At 36.7% G+C, this 20,807-nt stretch overlaps 1 protein-coding gene across 9 annotated transcripts in view; it reads left to right on the top strand.

Moving 5' to 3' along the window:
- Nucleotides 1-20,807, top strand: part of LOC134533247 (maternal embryonic leucine zipper kinase-like) — a 135,668-nt gene that overhangs the window by 69,314 nt on the left and 45,547 nt on the right. For 8 of the 9 annotated variants that reach the window (XM_063370666.1, XM_063370663.1, XM_063370669.1 and 5 more), the window contains exons 9-11: nt 15,766-15,901; nt 18,234-18,392; nt 20,097-20,169. In XM_063370666.1, coding sequence (XP_063226736.1) covers nt 15,766-15,901; nt 18,234-18,392; nt 20,097-20,169 — 368 coding nt within the window. The remainder of the gene's footprint in view (nt 1-15,765; nt 15,902-18,233; nt 18,393-20,096; nt 20,170-20,807) is intronic. The other variant, XM_063370667.1, reaches the window with a different exon arrangement.

Raw genomic sequence — 20,807 nt, forward strand, 5'->3', positions numbered from 1 at the left:
TCCAATGAGATTCCTTCGACGTTTCGAGGAATACGCTGACATGTTCAGGCTAAGTGATACTGAACGCCTGAAATGCATGGCAACTGCACTGAGAGACCATGCGTATTACTGGTGGGAGGTATTACAAAGTACCATCACTTCCTACCAAGAATTCAAAAGCCATTTCAAACAGCAGTTTTGGAATGTGAAAATACAGGGAACACTGAGAGCACGTCTGCATACCGAACGGTATGATAGCAAGAAGAACCGAACTCTGGAGACACACTTGTCTCATATGTTCGAGAGGACGCGCTACCTCGAACCAGAGATGGGTGATATTGAGTTCATGGCGATGGTGACCTCCCAGCTACCCATCAAGTACCAAGTACATTTGACAGGGCGCAGCTTCCACAATATCACAGAGTTCCGCGAACAGGTCCTCGCTTTCGACCGACTGGAGCGGCTGTCCAGGAACAACAATAGTGAGGTGGAGAAAGACCTCAAGCCAGCACATCAGAAGGCAGCACCACTCTACACACCCTGGCAGCGTGGTAACGACGGCGGCAAGGCCAACGTCCACTGCACGTCATGGCAGCCTGCGAAACAGTACCGGACAGGGAAGTGGAAGACCAGGAGGGAATTCCAACCTCAACATCAAGGAAACCGCCAGCCGAAGAAACCCTACACCCACAACCAAAACCAGTGGTGGGGAAAGCATTACCGTCCTGAAGATCCAAATGGAAGGCCACCCAGGTGGGAGTACAGGAGTTACTCTAACCGTCAGCCGCCCAACAATATGCAACAGCATATGTTGCATCCCCCTGTAGCAGACACCGCTCCTGTGAATCAATCACCAGCGAGTTTCTCTACACTCAACCATCCTCCAACCACATCGTATCCCATGCAGCGAGGATATTTTGCTCGGCAGCAGCCGATCCCACCCAACTGCACAGGAACGCAGCCTCAGCCGACTGCGAGTTGCAGCTACACACAAGCTGTAACTGACAACAATACGAACTCGTCAAACTAGAGAGGGTTGGTGACGTAACACCCCGATCACCAGCTATGCTCTGTAAGATCGGAGGTGTTACCACCGAAATTAATACCGGAATGCGACAAACCAGAACAAGACATGGAGAGGCCAACTCAGGAAGAAATTGAAGAACTGGTACGAGATAAATTAACAAGAGAAGCCGACCTTAGGAAGAAAAGGAAGCCAGCATCCAGGATCAGTAAATTCACTGTGGGAGACTTAGTTCTACGCCGTACAGCACCAACTAGTAACAAGTGGGCTCATCTATCGAAGAAACTATTTTTATTGTACTCAGGTCCCTACAAAGTAGTAGCTGTGGAGAAATGTAACTGCTACACTCTACAGGACCCTGATACAGGAAAAATTGTAGGGAATTACAATTTGAGTCAGCTTAGGCCTTACAAAACACCTGTGGTGGATTAGAACACCAAATATGTACCATTATTACTTGTGTTATGCTAAAAAAATCATTGTATTGTTTATGTTACTAAGGAAATTTAATTTTATATATATCCTCATGAGTTGATAGAGGTAATCCAGGTGTATAGGTACCTCATTGCTTCGATATGGTAATTTATATTCGAAGAATTAGGGTGTTTGTCAGTTGATGATTTTATTCCAACTGATATTTGTGCTTGGAGCATATGTGTTGCCTGAGCGTTGGTTTGGTACATTGTCCTAGAGGGACATACCAAATATTATGTACTGTGTGTACAGTTACTGTGTTGAGACACAGTTATTATCACCCTATTAGTCGAGTTCGACCATATTAGCAATGGATATACACGTGAGGTTTAAATAAAATTTGGCATAAGATGTGTACAAACACTATGTGACATATTACAATGTATAACTAATGCAACACACAACTAAATACTACATATAATTAATGGCCTAAAGATTAGTTGACAAATATCCTACTAAATGAACACACTTGTTGGTATGAGTACTTACAGTTTGATCCAGGCTACTACCTATGCTTCTTCATCGTCTAGTAGTTAATGATGCACTTTAATTGGGTTCCCACAGGACACCCGAAACTATAAGTGGATATCAACTTCATCCACACTCTTATGAATAGGATGTAAAAACACTCCACTTTATATTGAGAAAAGAAGAAATGAAAGATAAAGAATTTTAAAGATTGTCTTTAATGAACAGCTTTAAAAACATAAACACTATACACTAGCACTCAATCAATAATATTTATCTTGAGGTTATTGTCATTATTTCATAGCTGAGAAGCAAATAATGTCTCTTCTTGTAAATAAGTGTAGCTATTGTATAACATGTGATGAAGGAAAATATTCACATATGATATGTGAGAAGCATATTAAATATGCTAATATGTTATTGAAAGCCCAATATTATTGACAAATCTCAATTAAGAAATTGAATGTAATTATTTACTAGGTGAGGATATTATGTTGATAACATCCATAAAATATATTTTATTTATTCATCACCTACTACAAAGGTAAACAATAACCTGTTGTTGTTATTGCAAAGTACTATGCAATGTTATTGTTGCAAATACTGTTTATGTATGCATTACCTTATTATTTAACAGAGTTATTATGTGTTCAATTAATGTTTATATTTATTATTAAGTTGTTATGAATTATTAATTTTATGAGTTTGAGGAATCTCGAGTCATTTAATTTATGTTAGAGTAGGGGAGCAAGAGAAGAAGAGGGGTTAGTGATAGCATGAGGCACGATCACAGGACGCTGTATATTCATATTGCGCAAGTGATAAGAACTGTTATAGGACGTGTGATTAACGTGTGTGTGTCTTCTGATTGCCGACGAACTGAACGAGTTTTGTTGCGGTCCCCTTCGACACCGTCTGCAGCAGTAGATGCAGCTGCAGCAGCAGCAGCAGCAGCAGCAGTAGTCCAAGGCACATGTAGAGTCATGTGTTGGACATTTGACTCAGCAGCTCGTACCAGTTGGTACGACCCCAGCGAACACGCCGCAGACCCGGTGGGTCCGCATCAGCACGACACCACAGCATCCATCGTGATGTCATTGGTGACATCAGGTGATGCGATCATCGATGAACAGCACACTGGTCCAGCAGTCTTCACGACGTCGATCGCCTACAACAGTGTATTGTTGGCTGAACCGCCATCCCAGCACTGTGGTTTACACCGCAGTAGACCTCTCTGCTCAACTGTCACTTACCATGTATGGAGATTGGTGAGCCTTCTTCTACATCCTTGCTTCGCCTAATCAGGTAACTGATATTCCACAACATGTAGACAGATCATGTTTACAAACAACAGTGTGACTGTCCAGCCTACGAAGAGTAGTGTCGTTTGGCAAGAGAATAACGTTTTTCAACTTTCATCGCAATGTTGCCAACTTGTGAAGTAACCAGTTCCAGTTATTAGTTTTACGATCTAAATTGAATTTAACTTTTTGGACAGTGAAATATAAAATTATATCGGGAGCGGCACTGTAATACTACTGTATTATCAGACTAACTGAAACTGTTTATTATTGTTTTACGTTCGAGGTTAATACCGCTTCCCGATACTTTCGGCAGTGTTTTGTTTTGTTCCACGCATGGCGGCGCGCGCATCTCGTGCTGTGTCGTCATGACAACTGCTAAAATAAATAATCGCGCGGCGTTCGGAACAGCTTTAACGAGCCTATGCTTGATTGATATTGACATTTCATTGGCTTCATTAAAAAGGACGCTAACGTGTCGCGGCCGTGATTGGCCCTTTTCAATTAACAATTTAATTTCGGCAAGAGAGAAGAAAAAGAGTGGAAAATGACGCCATTTAGTGCGTGTGGTAGTGTATTCCCTCTGGGAATATTTCGTTCGTGGCGATGCTAATTTCGGCGTTATTGATCTGGAAATTACGTCAAAATACTGGGCAATGTTAATTGACGCCCTGTAATTGAATGCAGAATAATCGCATTCAATTCACGTGAGCGACGAAGTATTTTACGAACGACATTAAGCATCTATAGTTAAGGTATGGTCTGCATCATCGCTATATATTAAAATTGGCGTAAATTTTACCGTCAACATACGCGAACTATAATTATATAAACTTTGGATTATCATAAAATTAGTAGAACATTGACTTTCGGCGATTAACAGCAAATTTACTCACATTGGCACAAACTATATGTACACAAGTCCAGAAGTCTTTTGGTTAGGCGTTTCATGCTCGAGCAAGCCGGAGCAAAACCCCAAAACTTTTACTCAGTGAACAATTTCAGGAACTTTATTTATTTTGTATTTTATTCAAGAGTCAGGTTATCTACGACATCCCATAGACTTTATTTAATATTTGTTTGTTTGGTTATTATTTCCATGACTCGAGGTTTCTCATTATGATTAAAACAATAAAATAAGTTTTTTTTGTTATTTTTGTTGTTAATTCTTGATGACCTCTGGCGCCCTAGTATTAAGTCCTGGAATAACGTTCTGAGTAATTAAAAATGGAAAATCTTAGTTTCATCACGTACACGTTTGTGTACAGTTATAGCCAGTGTCCGATTTCTTACGCACCAATAAGCTGAGAAAATGTATCTACGTAACTCTAGTGAAGACAGATATATGGTGCGACCCATATGCAAGGGTGACCCTTACCCCGAAAATGTTAGATTTTTTGGCCCAAAATTAAAGGTGCTTCCCATACAGTACTTCTGAGCTAGTTCATTATTTGGAATCTTTTTTGATGAAATTTTGCTCCTGGTGCAACTACACTCCCTTCATCCCAGCATGTTAAGGCTGTTCAAGTGGTCGAAAAATCGTCCCCACTTGGGAATGACTTTAAACTGATACATCACTCACAATAGCATAAAAACTGATCAGTGAACCCCCTAAGAGCGCTGTATAAGACTCAGGGTCGCGCCGCTGGGTATTCATTCGAGAGGAAGGCTTCAAAGGGGAAGGTTGTGTCGCTCGGCTCCGTACAGCGGGTAGGGCGACGCGCGAAAGAAAATCGCCCCTGGCTCTCCTAGCGGAGGAATGGCTAACTGTTTGCAGCAGGTAGTCGTGCGGGCTTGTGGGCCATCCCAGGGGGATGGGGGAGGAAGTGGCAGACAGCTCAGATCTCACTCCTCGCCGGGTGCAGGGTGTCCGCTGTCGGGTTCGGCGCGTGACGTCAGCAAGGACCGCAGATTTATATTTGCCAGTTGCAAGGCTCGCAGATAATGCCTTACTTTCACAACGAATTATCTGTAGATTCTCTGACGCTTCATCTACATATATAAAAATAACTTGAAAACATTATTTGGCTAAATTTTTGTCTCTTCGCCAGATTTTGAAGCAATGAATATCTTTATTAATTATATTACTGATAAAGTTTTACATTTTGTAGTGGTTACCATGTTGAGAATTCCGAAAAATTGTTACGTTATTTTTTTTCATGACCCTGACATCTCTTAAGCTTTGTCAACTCAAAAGTGTAAACATAAATTTTATTTTTTTCGTATGTAACTTTATAATGGGTATAATACTGCGTAATATTGTACTAATTACTTCCAGTCTGATACATAGAATCTAGTGAAGAAAAATCTCGATCAAATTCGTTAATAGGAGAATTGTACCAAGGGGTTAGAATTGATTGTACATCCTAAGAGTAGTACTTTTGTCTGCAAGGTTTTTTTTATAACAACCACTGTCAGCGCAAGAGGTTGGAACAAATATGGTTTGAAAATCAAAAATATTCATTATTATAACAAAACAATTTAAACGATTTTTAAACCTAAATATTATCTAAAAATTATGTCTGAAAATATTTGTATATGTTGTAGCTTGCTGCTAAACATGATCCAAATTATTAAAACTGCTGTTATCTTTTTTTTTGTTTTAACATCAATAGATATAAAATTAATATTATATATATTTCACTTGTGGATGCGCAATATGTGAGAATTATCTCCATACTTATAATTTCTGTTGGTCTAAAATATATTCCGTTAACGTATGAAAAGAAAATCAAACTATTTGGAATGATATGCGTGTGAATTATATGGCAAATGTATGAGGTAAAGAAGACCTCACTAAAACTTCATACATAATTATTAAATTGCACAGACAGCGATAGCGATTGTTTCCTTGTAATTGGCAACCGTTTGCAAGATAATATATTGCAATATGATTTAAACATTCTAAAATATGCTAACACACTTAATGTAGCCTTTTTTTATCTTCTACAAATGACTGCTCTTATGAAGAAATTAATAGTGGGTAAAATTTTGTACTGTTGGATATTTAAGAGCACTCTTTGTTTAGAGCATTGCCCGTATGATATACTAGTCTTATAACGTTAGAAAGCAAGTTGAAGAATTTTATTTAAAGTGATTACATTAACTTTTAACATTTAAAATGAAACAAATTCTTTCAAGTAAGAAGATTGATACACGCACAGGATGTATGAGGTAAAGAAGACCTCACTAAAACTTCGTACCTAATTATTATATTGCACATTAGACAGCGATAAGTAATGTCTGCGCTAGCGATTGTTTCCTTGTAATTGCACAATGAAAGTCCCCCAGAATAAACCCTTCGCATATCAAATCTTTCTCCATGACTGTGGAAGGACCGGTATGGTTTTTATAGCATACATGATCTGGGATAGTTTTCTGCCTTGATTTGGCCATCGAACATATACTACAGTATTTATTTCTGATGCCCAGGTAAAGTATCTTCTGCGTTTCCAGTCCGATAAGAATGGCCTGCAAAGTAATACAAATGTACTGAAATGGTCTAATTAGTGTTATAAAAAAATTACATTCAAAGAACTATTACAATGTGAGATGATTTGTGTTTTCTTTGGATAACTAAAAACCACATGTTTTTAAAAGAAGGTTATTGTTTTAAGAAACAGGTCATGGCAGAAACTATCAACAATATCAGTGTATTTCACTTGATAATATGTCATTCTTAGTAAATTGTGATGTCTTTGGCGTTAATATTTTAAAAAAAATCAAATCTAATGAAACATTTTTATAAAAGTTACTTATTTGTTAATAATAATAAAAATTAAAAAGCATTATTTTTCCTTTTAATTTCAATGTAAAACTAGTCTTACAATTTGAGTATTACCGAGGCTAACGGAGCTTCTCATCTCATGACGTAGGCGAGACATCAAAGAATCAAGGGATGAAACATTTTTTTTTGTATTCGCGTCAAATGACGGCTTTGGTCTACAAAGCCAATTGGTGTAAGTAAACTCGGAAGGCACCAGACTCTAATCGACAATAAAAACTACAGTGGATTGATTAGTATAGGTTTGTAAACAGCTCTGCATCCCGTGAACGTGTCTACATACACTGGGGTCATTTCTGGAGTGGCATGACCTACGTAGTGCACGGCTCTGACACCTTTGCAATCTAAGCTCCAAGGTTTTAGTAAAGATTCTGTATTTGTTTATGAGAATTACTTTTGACTGTAAAATTTTCTTCTGGAGTCCTTAAAAGATGGTGGAAAATAGCCGAATTAAATTCACCGCCGCGCCCAACTTCTCTTTTATACATTCTGGCCTATTGTAATTTTCTCTTAATTTTTATAAAAATCTGTATTTCCTTACGCCAAACTTAATGTTATTAAATATCAAATAAGTGTTGTTGTGATCGGGTAATCCAGGGAGAAATTTTGGCATCGTGTAGAGTCAATACAGCCACTGTGCGCCGGCCAAAATAATTTAGTTGGCTGAATTTTGCTACTCCCAATTTGGTTGTCTGTAACTAAGCAATATTGACGTAACCTACGGGACTCTCGTATCAGTCCTTTCTAGTGTAGTATTATACCGCCACTGGCAGGCGCATATAGTGAACAAGGTTTAAATTTGGCGCCAATTGTAGCGACAATTTACATGCTCGGAACATTAACAAGATACTGATTTAGGTTCGTCGTCACACATGAAAGACTGGTGCAACATTTCAGAGAACTTACAAGCAAATTCTTACACCGGTTTCGTATGCATCCCAATGGTATTATTGGCGCTCATAATCAAAAAATTAATAGGTACTTTCAACGAAGTTAACAGGCCAAGGGAGAAATTTATCATTCAATCACACGTTTTCCATCTCCTCCTCTTAGGGTGCATAACTCCCTCATAAGTCACGATAGGCCCATGTGTTAATGTTTCCCTATTCTTTTGACTTTAAGATTTCTCTCTGCATAGTTAGCATATAAATAACGTCTCATCCTGTACAGCGCCTGAAAACTTTTCCCTCACTTTTTTCAGTATCCCAATGCTTTATAATTTCTTTTACCTCATTCCTTAGTTCGCCGTGAGTTCACTTACCTGTCAGTACATGGCAATGTAAACCATTTTTATTATGTACTGTCATACCAGGTGTGTTACCATGATTGCATTGTCATTAAGAAGTCTGTGTTCATAGGAGCCGTAACAAAATCTTAATTAAGAGAATTGAGATTCCCACAACTCCCAAACTCCTTGGGAGCAATCGCATTCGATATTTTCTATCCCAGATCTATAGCGGCTGCTACTGTGCCTAAATAGTCATATCTCGGATTTCATTGGTACAATTTTGTGTACACTTTCAGAACTGCAATTATGATCATAATCAATTACATGATAGTCACAGTTAAGCCGGTCACAATGATATTCATGGAATCAGAAACCACCACGAATGACGTACATAAACCACGTTTCACTAGTTTGCCTGTTGAATTCTTACAATTTGATTACTATTTTACTGTTTTTATAGGTAACATTGAGATTTTCTACCAATCTGGACATTTGATTAACTATATAAAATTGTTATTTACAGTTTTCATTAATGTTACTTTACTCACAACACCTGTTGATGAATTATAGCCATGCCCATAGGTTCTTTTCCCCCATACACCGTCACCTTCTACTGCTATGTAGGGAATGCCATTCAGAAAATGTCCTTTCTGTTCTGCTATTTTCTTTTCTTCGTCTCCTGCTTTTTTTAAATTTATAAGTCACATGTTTTTCCCACGCCTGAAACATAGTGGAGATTGGTAACATTTAATATACTAAAAAGAAAACAGACTTAATTTACTCTAGTATCGGATAACTTAAAATAAATATAAGTAGTCCTGCAAAAGTTATACCTGCCCGATTTTCTCTTTCTGCATTACAAAATTTTCACAGGACATGCATGGAATATCCATAACTGATAGTAATTCTTCCACTTGACTGTGACCTATACCAATCGACAAGGCACCCAACACTACGGCATCATTTATTTCTTCAGCCTGAATCTCGTCATGTGAAGTGACAGTTTTGGTTTCATTCACATGCGAATGTCCAGGTTGAATACAGTCCACATCTTTCTGATTTTACAACAAATTTCCCCATGGTGCACTTATTTCGGTGTCTTTCTATTAAAACTATTTGTTTCATAAAATGCGCAATGTTTACGCATCTATTTCCTGGAATGTCCCAAGGGACATAATCATTATCCTTCTCGATGATAAGATCGGGGAGGTCGCTCTCTGATTCCTCGGAACAGAAATGAATGTTGCCATTGCTGTTGTCATCAGGAGAGGTTAAATTTTCTTTCGTAGCAGGATTACTTTGAGTTAATGATGGTGCATCCTCTGGTAGCAATGTATCTTCACGCAGGGATGGAATATTTGCCGGCAGTAAAGTGACATCATCCGGCAACAAAGACACATCCGACAATAATAGGACATCTTCTGTCTGTAATTTTGTAATTTTCATCTGTGTCTTGTACTCCATTCGACCTGTATGAAAAGAAACGGTAACAAATAAATTATCTGAATAGCACTAAACGACATTAATACATTACTTGTGAACAAGTGGGAAAATATAAGAGGTCCACGTTGTTATTTGCACAAAGCGCCAATCTCCTTACGCTGGAAAGTGATTTTGACTACCGGCGAAGTCAAATAAGATGTATTCGCATTTTAAACATTGCGGACCTTGTTGGTGGGTTTTCTCAGGAACTCCGATTTTACCCTTGCATTCATTCCTCCACACCTATCTAATTCATATTGTCCATTGTTCTGGACAGCTGGAATAACACGGATGACTTTTGGGTACAGCAGCCAGATTCACGCAGTACTAGCTCGTAGTCATTCACGTAAGCAGTGCTTGATGTAGGAAACAGCTTCCATACATTTGCTTGGAGAAACTACACTTCACATTAACAGCTTGTCTGTGATTATGATTTATTCAAGTCATTTGTTAAGGATCTGATAGTTGTGCGATAGAATTACAAATTATTAATTTGACAATTGTGGGGAACTACAAAACAAAAATTGACATAAACAGCAAGACATATGCGACATGGACAGGCATGAAATGACAACGTATCTTTATTTGTGAATTTTCTGTACATTTCTTTAGTTGTAAAACTTTGCATGTTGAAGTAAATTTATTTGCAATATATTTTTGTTGAGGCACATTTTGTTGGGCACTGTATCTATTCAGTAAATTGCTTAGTTTGAATTGGGATTTGGTGTTGGCGAATGTCCAACTGTGACTTAAACATGCAATTATGGCACCAAAAGACTAGTTGCCCATACAGACAATCAGGATTTAAGTATTCTGGTATTTAAAAATAAACTTATAATTAAAAAAACTTAAAAAAAAAGCTTTTATCATTAAATAAACTAAATATTAAAAAAAATTCAATTGTTTTTTGTCCAACAGTCATATAATGCCCACATCTCTGTGTAACAATTAGAAGTAGGTTAAAATCAATTTTTGAAATTTAAAATTTTTTGGGGTTTTGAACCCCCTTCCAATTGAGGGGGGCAATCGACTTCGGGCAAATTTCCCACCATGCCCGGACTCATGGACATACAAAAAATTATGGTTATTGCCCATAGCAAACAATCTCTTGTAGTGTAATGTGATGTGACAAATTCCACAGATAGATTAGTAACTAGAGAATCCTGAGTTAGGTTAAAAAACACAAATAATTTTAAATTCAGAAATGTGTATTAAATACGTTGAAGTTGTGCACTGTAACGTTTTCATTGTGTCATGCCAATTTTAGTTTGTCGTTTATGGTACAAATTAGGTGGTCCGTATTTATTTGAATAATAAAACTGTATTATTTGAATAAGACAACTAATCTTGCAAAATATCATCAGAGTTGATAAGTCATGAACGTATATATTTCTATAATGAATTTTATGTATATATCAAAACAAAAATGTCGATGAACACTAGTTGCTGTAGAACACATAGGCGCAGTAGAGGAAGCGAGTTTCTCACCATTTATTTGCGCATGCGAAAAGGATGCATCTACATCTTCAGAGAATTTCGGAACGTATCAGAGATGGCAGAAACCTCCTTTTCAGAGATCTCGAGGGGTAAAGGATCTCTGCGAGCACTATTCGGAAGTACCTACTCTTTGGAGACCGATTCTCATCAGAGACAAGACAACATTGTTTGGTAAGAAAGGCAAGTTTTATGATATCCTGGTTCAACTGAAAAATACACGAAAATATTTCAAAGAGACACATGTGGAGAAGAGAGTAGGTGCCGTGAACGATAGTAATTTTGTAAATAATTTAGGAAGAATAATAAGCACCGAAGGAAAAATGTTATTTAAAATACTAGTATTCTATTTTCTTGTGCGTTACGTGTTACTATAATTTTCATAATATGTATTACATTGTGTATTTGATATAGCATAGATAAGTAATGTATGTTCATAGGTACTGAAGTTATTTACATGCATGTGCTTCAAATGTTAACAGGCTAGCTAATACTAAAATTCTAGGTTCAACTTCCAACGAAAGAAATACCGACAATTGCTCCTCTTTTGTGATATTCGTTGCTGTTTTAACAACAAACATCTGTAAATACGAGATAAAATTCAGGCCATGACTTTCTGGGGACGCGCTGTGCTTGTAATGCAAGTCACGTGCATAGCCTATAACTATCATTGCTGGGGCAAGGTCTTAGCACCATAAACATAATATATATATTTTTTAACCTCGTGACAGAAAATATCAAGTTGGCGCAGCGAATAAATTCAGTAAGCCAACATTCAAAAAACTAGCTCGCAGATGTTCATTACAACTTTTTTTTCCGTCGTTTTATGATTTGTGTAATTATTGAGCAAAGAGTAACCTACAGAAAATTTTTCTGAGTCATATATATATATATATATATATATATATATATATATACATGTAAAAATCGTTAGACGTAGGTACATAAATGCAGTCACAGTGGAATTACCATATAACGATTTTTTTCTTCTTTAAATAACATTATAAATCGTAGCACGAAATCGACGAACATTAAATTTAAAAACTTAACTCATACTTAAACTACGAACAAGCTTACAATACTCATAGTTTTAAACTGAAAACAACTATAATTCACTAGTTCTACAAGTGCTGCGGTTTCTCAGTGAGCTAGTTTGTTGTGCCCCGCTGCTACCGGCCCTGCGAGAGATGTAGCTGTGACATTGCGACCCCTTTGATAGGGGCAACGGTGAAAGCCTTGGCGCACTTCTGCCTGCGGAGCAAGAGGATTGAGAAGCAAGTACGTTGGCAACACTGCAGCGCTATCAGCTGTCTCTGGAGTCGCCTTACCACCGAGCCGCTCTCGTAAATAAATGATAGTTTAAAAAACTACAAAAACACGCTTTATATAGAAAACCTAACTAAAAAATAGAAAATAAATTTTAATAAATTTGAATTAAGAATAGTGTAAATTTTTTAAATAAGTATAAATTAATAATAGTGTATGTAAGAAAAAAATGTATTTTATTTAAAAAAAAAAAGCGTGGGGTGCATGGTGTCAATAGTTATAAATATTTTATTGACATTTATGAGTAGGATTATTATTTCGATAATATCTCAAAAAGCACCCCACGGTTTTTTTTTTAAATAAAATACATTTTTTCTTACATACACTATTATTATTTTATATTTATTAAATTTTTTTTACATTATTCTTAATTCAAATTTATTAAAATTTATTTTCTATTTTTTAGTTTGGTTTTCTATATAAAGCGTGTTTTTTAGTTTTTAAACTATTATTTATTTACAAGAGCGGCTCGGTGGTGGTTTAGACTTCGGCATGAAGCACGGAAGTTACACGAATAACAAATTCACTTACGAAAGTAATCAGTAACACAAAATGCACGCGAAAATGTTTGTTTGCCGTACGCGGCGAGGCTGGTTAGAGCTCCTCGACGTAGTTACAAAAAATGATGCCTTGAGCGCCAGCGAACGGTCACGCGGAGACGAGGGTCACGCTGGAAAGAAAGGCGAAGTCGGTATCTCCCGCGGGAGCGACGCGCGTCTACAGTTATTCATACCCCATTGCTGTATTTTTCATCGTACTAAATATATAAACCACATATCAGAATAAAGTAAATAGTCTAGGCTATAGCCTCTGAAAGTATGAATCCATAATATCCCTAAACTAATTTTATTTTGTTTGTAGACTACAACCCTACTTTTTTTCTGTTCAAATGTTAATAATGCTTAATATTGTAGAAATAAATCTCCTTGCTCTAACCAATTGAAAATTTCTGAGAATGATATTGAAAACATTTAAAAACAATTTATCCTTAGTCATTACTAAAAAAAAAAAAAAAGAAAATTAACTCTTATTGTATGAAATCATTTACGATATAAAATTTGTAATAAAAATGATAATTACAGCAGTTTTGGTTCTGAAATGTTACTATACATGCACCAAATGCATACTTGTTGCATATGTATGACAAATGCTTATATAACATTGCCTTTAACAACTTGACCGAGTCCCTTGAACGGCCTTAATAATGTTGGTTGAAACACTATAGTATTTTTGGGTTATCGGGAGAGGTGCCTATGCTTGGCAACTTGTTCGGGGTCGTCTGCTTGTTTGAATATATTCCTAGTAGGGGCTGGGGGAAAGGGTCGGATGAGTTCGGGGGATGTATCTTCAGCGGTAAATGCCTTGAAAGTATCTGTCGGTAAGCCCCTTATCTTCCCTGAGAGGGGGGCGGCCCCAGTGCGGGGCATTGGTTCTCCCCGGGTCTTTCCTGGGCTGAGGCTGGTCTTTCCAAGAAACTTCTTTCCTGGAGCTAACCTAAGCTTGATCGGGTTTGGGAAGAAGATGGCAGGCCGTCCAAGGGCCGCCACTCTCTGCTTTCGCTTGGCCGTGAAATAGTTAAATGCAGCAAGTAAGCTACTACTGTGTAAACATGGTGATAGATAAATTGTAACTGTCAATTTAGATATTGCTTTAACAACTGAATTCAAATTTTTTACATAGTCTAACTGTGTTTTTATTGATGTATTCCATGGTTAAAGCTTTTTTTTTTTCTGGTACGTTATATTAAACAAACAAATAACTGTTTATTACGTATTTAAAATGTATAAAATTTGTATTTCAATCATGGACGAGGTAAGTCCTGCTACTGTTTCATTATATAAATGAAATAACTGATTATTTAGTGTATGTGTTATTTAAATGGTGAGTGAAGTACTTGTTTATGATTGTGCCAGTGAATACCAATACCACCACAAAGGTAAGTAGAACTAAAATAAAATTATTTGGTAGGTCTTTATTTTTTTATAGCTGAAGCCGTGATTAGAAATTTACTGATATTTTTTACGCTATTGTTAATAGTTTTATTTTGAACTGCAAAAAATTGTGCGTTTTCAATTGCATGCATGTATAGAATAAGCATACTTTCTTTGAAAATAATTTTTTAACAATAAATTTGGCTCATGGACATGTATACTACAGGAATAAAATCAGGAAATGTAAAAAAGTAATTTCCCGCCCACGGTTTCGCAAAAGACATTTTTCCGGTAACTAACGGGGATCCTGCCCAGCTCTAGTAATTAGTAAGCTACTTGCCTGCAGTTAAACTATTTTCAGTAAATTTAAATTTTATGCTGTTGTAATATTTTTATTACTGTTGTATAAATGCTGCAACAATATATTATTGCTAGTAGCATACTTGCAATTTATTTTCCACTGTCTCTTCTAACTAGTTAAAAGTACTTTGAGGCATGTTATGGTTCTTTTTTGTGCACCATTTTTGTTAACGGCAGAGGAGCGGAAGAGACTAAGGCCACTTGTATACATAGTTGTGACTTGAGGCAAGGGAGAGTATTCTGCCATTTGATTAATCTGCAAAGTTTTTACTCATATTTTATTTACCTGGCTGCACAAATGGGCCTAAGTGTGTTGACAACAAAGTGTAGATGCGATAAACTGATAGATGCGTGAGACTACGTTCGGGTGTCTGCTATAGAAGTTTCAGTTACAAGGACCATCACAACACATAACAGATAATGTGTTGCAGAAAATTAACACATTATGATGTGAGCCTAGGAAATTTTGTCAGTGATGTTTACACTTGCTACTAAAAGAAAGCATTTCATTGGGGGGAAAAATGTGACCAGGATTGTGAATATTACTTTAGTTTGTAAAATTAATTTTGTGCAAATATAATTCGCAGTTAAATTTTTTTTTTGTTTTGAAATGTGATGAATAAGCTGTACCTCTGTCAATAGAGCAGCTGTTTGTTGTTTACAATCTTCCACATTGATAAACAAGCCATCTAAGAGACTGTGATACCCTATATTGAGGAATAGACTGTGTGATGTGATTTTGATTCATTATAGTGACAGTGCACAAAATAATTGTGACAGCTGATTTGTTGACATACAATGTTATTTTACTAACTACCAATATTTTGCCCAGACTCAAGATTTTAATGATTTAACAATTTATACTCCAAATTTATATTACTAGTGTTTGTTTTAACGTTCTGCTTTTATTGCAGGTCGTGGATGAGCCCAGCCAGTCACAGAGTCTGGATTCTTTTCCCAGACGTGGAGTGTGTAGATCATTAAATGAAACGTTTGTAAAACCAAAAGGGCAAGGCTCCCCAAGAGTAGGAAATTCTCCACTTATCACAGGTACTTGAAGCTCTGGAACGAAATTTGATTGATTGTTTTAGTCTGCTTGTTCAATCAAGCTGTGATTAGACTTACATATTTTGTATGTATTATGTACATTAGTTTCCTACTCAAGACAGTACGGCATGTATAGATGTCAGCTTTAAGGCCGGTCTAGAATTGCATGCCAAATCTCTGAACAAAATATGAAATTCATAACAGGTAGCGTTATCTATGCGGGAAATGCAGGGACTGTTTCAACAGCGCTATCTGCCAAAGGACTAGTTACGAAAGTCTTGAAAAAGTAAGAATACAGAAGGACTAGTTATGAAAGTCGTGGAAAAATAAGAATACCAAAGGACTCGTTTTAAAAGTAACGAAAAAGTAAGAAAACCGAAGGTTTAGTTATAAAAGTCTTGGGAATGTCCCATAATAAGCAGCAATGCTGCTGGAAGTCATGAAACTTTAATTTCCAGTATTATTTTGCTAACTTACATTTTGTTTTTTGACATCTCATTTCAGTTTAAAGTTGCATGTGAACATTAACTCTGAAAATGTTTTAACTTTTTAACTTGAATATCAATAACGTTCCTGTGAATAATCAAAATTTTTTAATTAAGCTTGAATCACAATGCCACGAACAACACAACATGAAAAATCAGATTAGTTAATGGTGTAGGGTCACAATACCATGACAACATTAACATAAATGTCTGTCAGCAAATCATTCAAAGCCAAATGCGTCCATAAAATCCAGTATATAATGCACCAAAACAGTGTAGCGCTGATAGGTTTCTTTTATTTCCTGTGATATGTGAAGTGTATAACCATATAACATTTATTTGTCTATTAACCCATTTGCATCCACTCACTATAATGTTAGACATACCATGGAATCCATAAACTTTTTTATATATTACTATTATTAAAGTTATTTTCTATTTTCATTATATTTTTATTCTTTAAATAAAATTTTTAAAATATTTTTAGTTCCACGATAATATACCTTTGTTATAACAATACTAGCTACTCTGAGGGGTTATTTTCATTCTAAAGGGATTTTTTCAAGTTTTTCGGGCAGATTAGCCATTTTGCGTACCAGTACGCCTATGGTGTTATCGGCCAGAAAAACAGCTGCGTACTAGTACGCTTGTAGATGCAAATGGGTTAAGGCCCGTCTACAATAGCAATGTCCTAAACTGTGTCCGAAGAACACTCGTCGCTGATTGGTCCACGTGACCCTCTGACGTCATGCGTCAAGTGGGCGAAGGTCCGAATTACCTGGTCCGAAGACATTCGTCAATTTGAACTTTTTGTCCCAACCTGTGTACTTCGGACACAGAAAAAGATCAGAACACTCACGATATTTGAATTTCGGGTTCCCGTTTGAAAACTTGTTTATTTTTGTTATTGAAGGCAATGGAAGGTGTAAGTCAAGAAGAGCCACTTTGCCTTACTGAATAAATATATAATATTGAACTGCCACAACTTTCATAAGTTCAATCTCAAACTACTAAGCATCAAAACAATAAACAAAAACATTTACTGCGCTCTGGTGACAACTTTAGACATCAATAAATACATTAAGACATCGCAATTGTGGACAGGGCAGTTTTCGGTGAGACAATGTGACGTCACTCACATTCTGATAAGGACACAGACCACGCACATGTTCAGACTATTGTAGACGGGCTCTTAGGGAAGCAAAGTGAGGTTAAGTTTATTTTATATATAAGGAAGCTAGCTATAGATATGTTGATACAGGACAGAAAATAATTCTTTTCTTCCCTGTGCTAGAAATTATAAATAAATGTAATCAACTGTTGAAATCATACAACAAATGTGAAAGTGTACCCAAACATCAAACAAAATTTGGTTTTTCAGCATAAAACTTTACCAAGCAGGTAAATATTTTTGAAGTTTAGTTCTGTAAGGTTTCCTTTTTGCTTTCCATAGTGTGGCTTGAAACGACGATGAAATTAGACATAGAATCAACTTCTTGCGGACTGTTGGGTGCGTATTTTGTCGAGTTATGGTGACTTTGTATTTCATTGGCTACTGAGCGTGTTGGGCCTGTTGTAACATTGTGACTTAAGCTTTACAATTTCTCATGTTTAATTTTGGTTATATAACTATATTAAAAAATCACCTATTGATAAAAAAAATTGTAAGAAAATGTTTGGTTCTGAAAAAGTCCCGAAATTGGTTCACTAAGTATTTGTAGACACACAGATATAGCAGTTTACATCTTATTAATTTTTGGTATTAATAATTACAGACATAGGTACTATATTTCCTGTGAATTTTGATTTTTGTAGTCATGTTTGATGTGTTATGTACTTTTTGTTGGCAGACTATGTTCCAGATGACTCACCGTACGTAATGCAGAGAAGAAAGCAACAGTCGAAAGAAGACGCTGGAAAGGATGGGTTTGCATCTCCACTGGCCCCGACCCCACGCCGGCGCTCAATGAAACGTTACAGGAGCCCAGGACCTGAGAACGTGTCACCAGGTGTGTGGTTTAGTTTGTTACCACTCACCACCTCCGGCTAGCTCAAAATTAGGTGATGAGTGAACATACAAGTTGGTAGCAAGTCACGAAGTAATTCATAATTAATTTTTTATTGATTACCTGTTGTTTTTATTCACATAAAAACAAAATGTCACATTCTTCCGCACAACAGAACACAAAAAAAATTCAAATGTACCTCCAGAAAAGAAAGAAAAAAACACGTAGACTCTTCTTATGAATTATATTAGGTGAGCCATCGCCCGGCCACGACCTCACAGCACGGTGCTCAAACAATGACTGCTCGACACAGTGCTTGGACAATGACTGACTATACAGCCTTCCTTCCCTTTGTGCGGGCACTGTCCTAGGCTCGCTGACGTAATTCTCAGCCAATCACGGCGCATGACAACAGAAACTTCAACGAAATTCTTACTTCTGTTCCCACGACCCAGCAATTTTGTCTCTCTCTCTCACTCCCGTGACCGTGACTCAAACGCCTAGCGTGTGAAACAAAACCTCGGTCTTGAAAATAACAAAGGAAAATTACATCAGCATGCCTTCCCACACAAAGAAGCTAGCAAAAATTATTACTTGGAAAAATAAACATATGCATTATAAAAATAAAAACATTAAACCAGGTGAATTACGTTCACAATACATGTCATTATTTCTAAAAGGAAAAACTTTACAGCACTTGATGACAACCTGAAATATGACAAAAAAAAATTTATAACAAATTTTTATTACTGGATTGTCATGGTTGTCTGGGTTGTTACAAGTTGCTATGGTTTAAACACAATAAGTTTGAGTACTAGTAGTTTCCAAAGCTCTGTTTGCACTTTATTTTGCAATTTCTGGAAAGGAATGGCTATTCTTTGCTTGAAAGCAGTGGCTCCTTACGATCATTTTACAGATTATAGATAACGTTGGTACAGTGCTCGCTCTTATATTCTGCATTCTTTGGTTCTGCCATTCTCTAATATGGCACAGATTGAGCCGCTTACGTTCAAGGTTTTTTTCCGGATGGATTTGGGTGTTTGTTGACCTTACTGCCAAAGTCTTTCCAACAGTAACGCTCATTTTTGAGACGAGACAAATACCAAAATTCTTGGATAAAATCGGAAAAAATTTGAGTGATATTTAAATTTCTTTAATTAAAAGGCATGCATACCTAACCAAGGGCTGTGTAAATTTTTGTGATGTAATAAATTAAATAAAAATGGATTCATCCCACTTATATTCTACTTGCAACAAAATATTTCCCCTCCCAACTCAGAACTACAGAATTTTGGAATTATTATTGTCGGGGGGTTGGTTTGAAAATCTGTGGCTGAGAAAAACATAGCCGACGGGTGGAACTGCTGAGGCTGGCATGAACAACACACATCGTACTGGAGGAGGGGTTGGGAGTGATGATTAAACTCAGCCTGCCGATGAAGGAATGAGAAATGCAGTTTAAAGTACCGGTAATGGTTGGTACCCTTGAAGGCTTGTAGAGCGAGGGCAAGTAGACAGAACACAGGAAGTTTAAACAGTTAAAGTAAAAAAAATGTTACATTCAAAATTTTAAAATGTTTTAACCAAAATTTTGTAGTGCTCCTGTTAGAAGGGGAAAAATTTGGGACATGAATTAGACTCAATACTTTCCACTAGATGTAAGCATGTGCCGTCAGCGAGTGTTGAGGCGTTGTTCTTTGTGGACAGTGCCACTGAAGATGACGCCAGCCAGAGCCAGGGATCGAGCGGCTGGGAAGACCGTTGCTTCTTCCTCTGAAAGGTATTGCAGAGTTTCTACAGAGCCCCAGGTTCATTTGTTTTTAGGGTTGGCCAACACCAATTCTGAAACTTTTTTAAAATTCTTCTAGCTTTCCGGAAATAACTCTAAATGTTGGGATTGTTCCTAACCATATGTTATAGGTGGATTCTTGAAACCCGAGTAGAGGCCAAGGTTTAATCATAAAAACTGCTCATGAAAACATAGGTCGACCTGGATTGTACACCAAGAAAAATTTAACTATACTTAAATATTTAAAAAATGTGTCCGTAGAGTCCACGTGTGACAGAAGTGAAAATTCCTACTTATCAGATAAGAGTTACATTATTAGTACTTTTTTACTGTACTCTCGCATCTGTTCACTGGCACATTTTGGCATCTCTTTTGGTGGTTTATTCCCACGTTGCCTTATCTGCTTCTGCCTTTTTATTATTTTTAGGCATGGTATTAAATCACTGTCTCCAGTTGAATGAAATGAAGGAACATAAAGATCACTCTGATCGAACATAATTTAATCTTATAAACTCTATAAGTCCTTTTGACATTTCAAATCACAATGTTCACATATCAAAAATAAATTACTCTTATAAAGCTGACCTCAAGTCTATACGTCTGATTTTACATATTCAATCACATTTTTT

Source organism: Bacillus rossius, chromosome 6, assembly GCF_032445375.1.
Source record: "Bacillus rossius redtenbacheri isolate Brsri chromosome 6, Brsri_v3, whole genome shotgun sequence".
In the NCBI taxonomy this organism is placed as follows: Eukaryota; Metazoa; Arthropoda; class Insecta; order Phasmatodea; family Bacillidae; genus Bacillus; species Bacillus rossius.